The sequence below is a fragment of the Protopterus annectens genome, chromosome 4.part0 (genome assembly GCF_019279795.1).
Source record: "Protopterus annectens isolate FY-2018-M chromosome 4.part0, PAN1.0, whole genome shotgun sequence".
Taxonomy (NCBI): domain Eukaryota; kingdom Metazoa; phylum Chordata; order Ceratodontiformes; family Protopteridae; genus Protopterus; species Protopterus annectens.
In genome coordinates, this window is record NC_056733.1 from 1,986,150,820 (window position 1) to 1,986,153,980 (window position 3,161).

Below are 3,161 nucleotides of genomic sequence, written 5' to 3' on the forward strand. Positions count from 1 at the left end.
AAGAGCCTTATAGTAACTGGCTGATGGCAGTGAATCTACCGTATATTCTGGGCAAAGTTGGTAGAGCGGGTAATCTGTGCCAGCCTTTCCCAGGTGTGTTTGTGTGTGTGTATGTGTGTGTGTGTGTGTGTGTGTGTGTGTGTGTGTGTGTGTGTGTGTGTGTGTGTGTGTATGTATGTGCACGTATGTGTGAAAATTAAATCTCAAAAATTGTGTGTGTTAGCTGCTTTGGACAGGGACACAAAGCACTGGTTTCACAGTGCCAGTGGGGAGCCTTATTGTGGACCTGCTGAGAGGCAGATAAAGACACCCACACCCCGGGCTGAGTGTGTGCCCTGTGTGCTCTTAAGGGAAACTGTGCTTGATGCAGAGAAGTCTACATATGGAAATACTGAGTGCATCCATTTCTATTCCAAGTGCACGGCCCTCTCCAGTGTCAGTGGTGAGAATTCAGGCTCCTTGATTACTGTCCTAGTGTGGGGACATCACAGATGCATTCACACACTGGGTGGGATATTTGGCAGACATAAAACACTATTCATTTATTCATTTGTAGCTTTAAGGTGAGAAAATGAATGAGAGCACATGCTCATAAAAAATCTACTCCCATCAATGGTCTGAAAGGTGCCTTGAGGAAACACCTTCTTCCTGACCTCAGTTTTCTTTGTCTGTATGTGTATAGGATGCAGAAGTCTATCAGACAGTTGTAAAGCAACACTCACTCCAAATGCCATGAAGACTCTGGAGGATTTTGGGGATCAGATTAATTTGTCAGGAAAGTAACAGATGGTAAATTTAGGGCAAGGATAACTTTGCATCCTATGTATCAGACAAAGCTACAAGAATTATAAGCTAAAATAAGCATATATAAAGTAAATACTCAAATGTTTGTACTTCATAAATATGATAACAGAAATGCTAAATATTTTTTTATAAAACTATTCAAAGAATACTCACATTAATGTGTATTTTTTTTTAATGCTAGATACGCCTGATGTTCAAAGAAGAGCCTTCCATCATGGGACTATTTGACCAAATTAATAGCACAGGCACTATTCAAGAAGTCATAACAGATGGCATCTTGTCCAGAGGATGGCATAACATAGGCATAAGCAGCTCAGGGCAGGACTTGCATCCTTCAGGATTTAGTAACACAGACAGCACTAAACTTTTAGGAGTGCAGATCAGCCTCATTGCAGCCTATTCCATGATTATTGTTCTTGGATTCATTGGAAACTCTCTCGTAATCTACATGATACTGAAGTACAAGAACATGAGAACAGTCACCAACTTTTTCATTGCTAATCTCGCACTGGCTGATCTGATGGTAAACACACTTTGCATGCCTTTCACCTTGGTGTACACTTTGCTGGATGAGTGGAAGTTCGGAGCTGTCCTTTGCCATTTAGTGCCATATGCCCAGGCTCTCAGTGTTCATGTTTCCATCCTAACTCTTACTGTTATAGCTCTTGACAGATATAGGTGCATTGTATTTCACATGGACAGTAGGATCTCAAAGAAACTGAGTTTCATAATTATTACACTTACATGGATAACTGCAGCCATATTTGCTGGGCCACTGGCCATATTCCGGGAGTACCGTTATGAAGAAATACCATCTATCAATCTCAAAATAGCTGTCTGTTCTGAAAAATGGCCTTCTGGAAATAACAGGGATGGTACAATCTATAGTCTTTCAGTCCTTGTCTTACAATACATTCTGCCACTCAGCATAATCAGTTATGCTTATTCCAAGATATGGTTTAAACTGAAAAATCATATCAGCCCATGTACAAGAAGTGAAAGTCATTACAGGAGGAGGAAAACTACCAAGATGCTGGTGATGGTCGTGGTAGTTTTTGCTGTTAGTTGGTTGCCATTCCATGTGTTCCAGATCGCCACTGACCTGGACTTAGTGTTCAGTTTTAAAGATTATAAACTTTTCTACAGCATCTTTCACGTCATTGCTATGTGCTCAACTTTTGCTAATCCACTCCTCTATGGATGGATGAATAAAAATTACAGGAATGGGTTCATCATGTTTTTTCGTTGTGAGCATAAGCCTGATAGTATCAATCCAGAATGTTCCACGAGAGTGAGGTCACACACATTTAGAACTGTTACACTCAATGGTAGCTTGAAATACCCTGAGTCAACTGGCCACCCGCCAACTGATGTTTAGGTACAGAATATTACTTTTTGATTGTCTATTAAACTGTAGCGGTGTACTATTAATATGCCATTAAATTATTACGGAGTTACTCACAGTGTTTTAACCAAGGCCGATTGCTTTCACTAATGGTGCAGGTAATTTATTGCTAGCAGACAATAAGATGGGCACAGATACCAGTACACTGACCATCTTACTCAACTTTCTTATGTTCCTGGGCTTCTCCTCTAAACAAGTGTTTCATGTGTGTGCCTTTTTTATTATAATGAACATTCTGCATAGAACTGAAGTGTAAGGAAGAGAAAAAGAGAGAGAATGCTTGTGTGTGTGTGTGTGTGTGTGTGTGTGTGTGTGTGTGTGTGTGTGTGTGTGTGTGTGTGTGTGTGTGTGTGTGTGTGTGTGTGTGTGTGTGTGTGTGTGTGTGTGTGTGTGTGTGTGTGTGTGTGTTTGCATTTCTGCATTATAACTTTAACTCATGGTTATCACAAACTTACACTACTATTGCACAAAATATTAGTTTTATGAATGTGCTCTTGTATAATCATACATGTGTCTTCCCTTGCTAGCAAGACAAGCTAAAAATGACGTTCAGAAGCCTATATAACAGTTTAGCTCAGATGTGCAGGGTATTTTATGGTTAAAAATGACATTATAAGCATTAATGTTTGTGATAATGTATTGCAAAAGGTCCTTAAATATGAAACTTCACACACAGGAACAAATTTAAATGACCAGCAGAATTCTTGACAAATTCATTAATGCATGACATGTACGTCTAAAAGAAAATGCAGTGAACGGAATACAGGTATACAATCTGTGGCATATAGTGACTGACTCCACCAGGTGATGCCAAAGAGTTCCACTGGTACACATCCAGACAGGACCCACTTATGGTACAGAACATCTTCCTACTGCCACCACAGCTGGTCACTAGCTTAGCAGATGCTCACAGATAGGATGCATTTTCAGTATATGTTTAGTGCAAACACTT

At 40.0% G+C, this 3,161-nt stretch overlaps 1 protein-coding gene across 1 annotated transcript; it reads left to right on the forward strand.

Annotated features, from left to right (window-relative positions):
- The first annotated feature begins 989 nt into the window (after positions 1-989).
- Positions 990-2,510, forward strand: LOC122800208 (neuropeptide Y receptor type 2-like). Its single transcript, XM_044069705.1, has one exon. It carries the CDS (start codon positions 995-997, stop codon positions 2,180-2,182), a length of 1,188 nt encoding a protein of 395 aa, XP_043925640.1. The 5' UTR covers positions 990-994; the 3' UTR covers positions 2,183-2,510.
- The last annotated feature ends 651 nt before the right edge of the window (positions 2,511-3,161 follow it).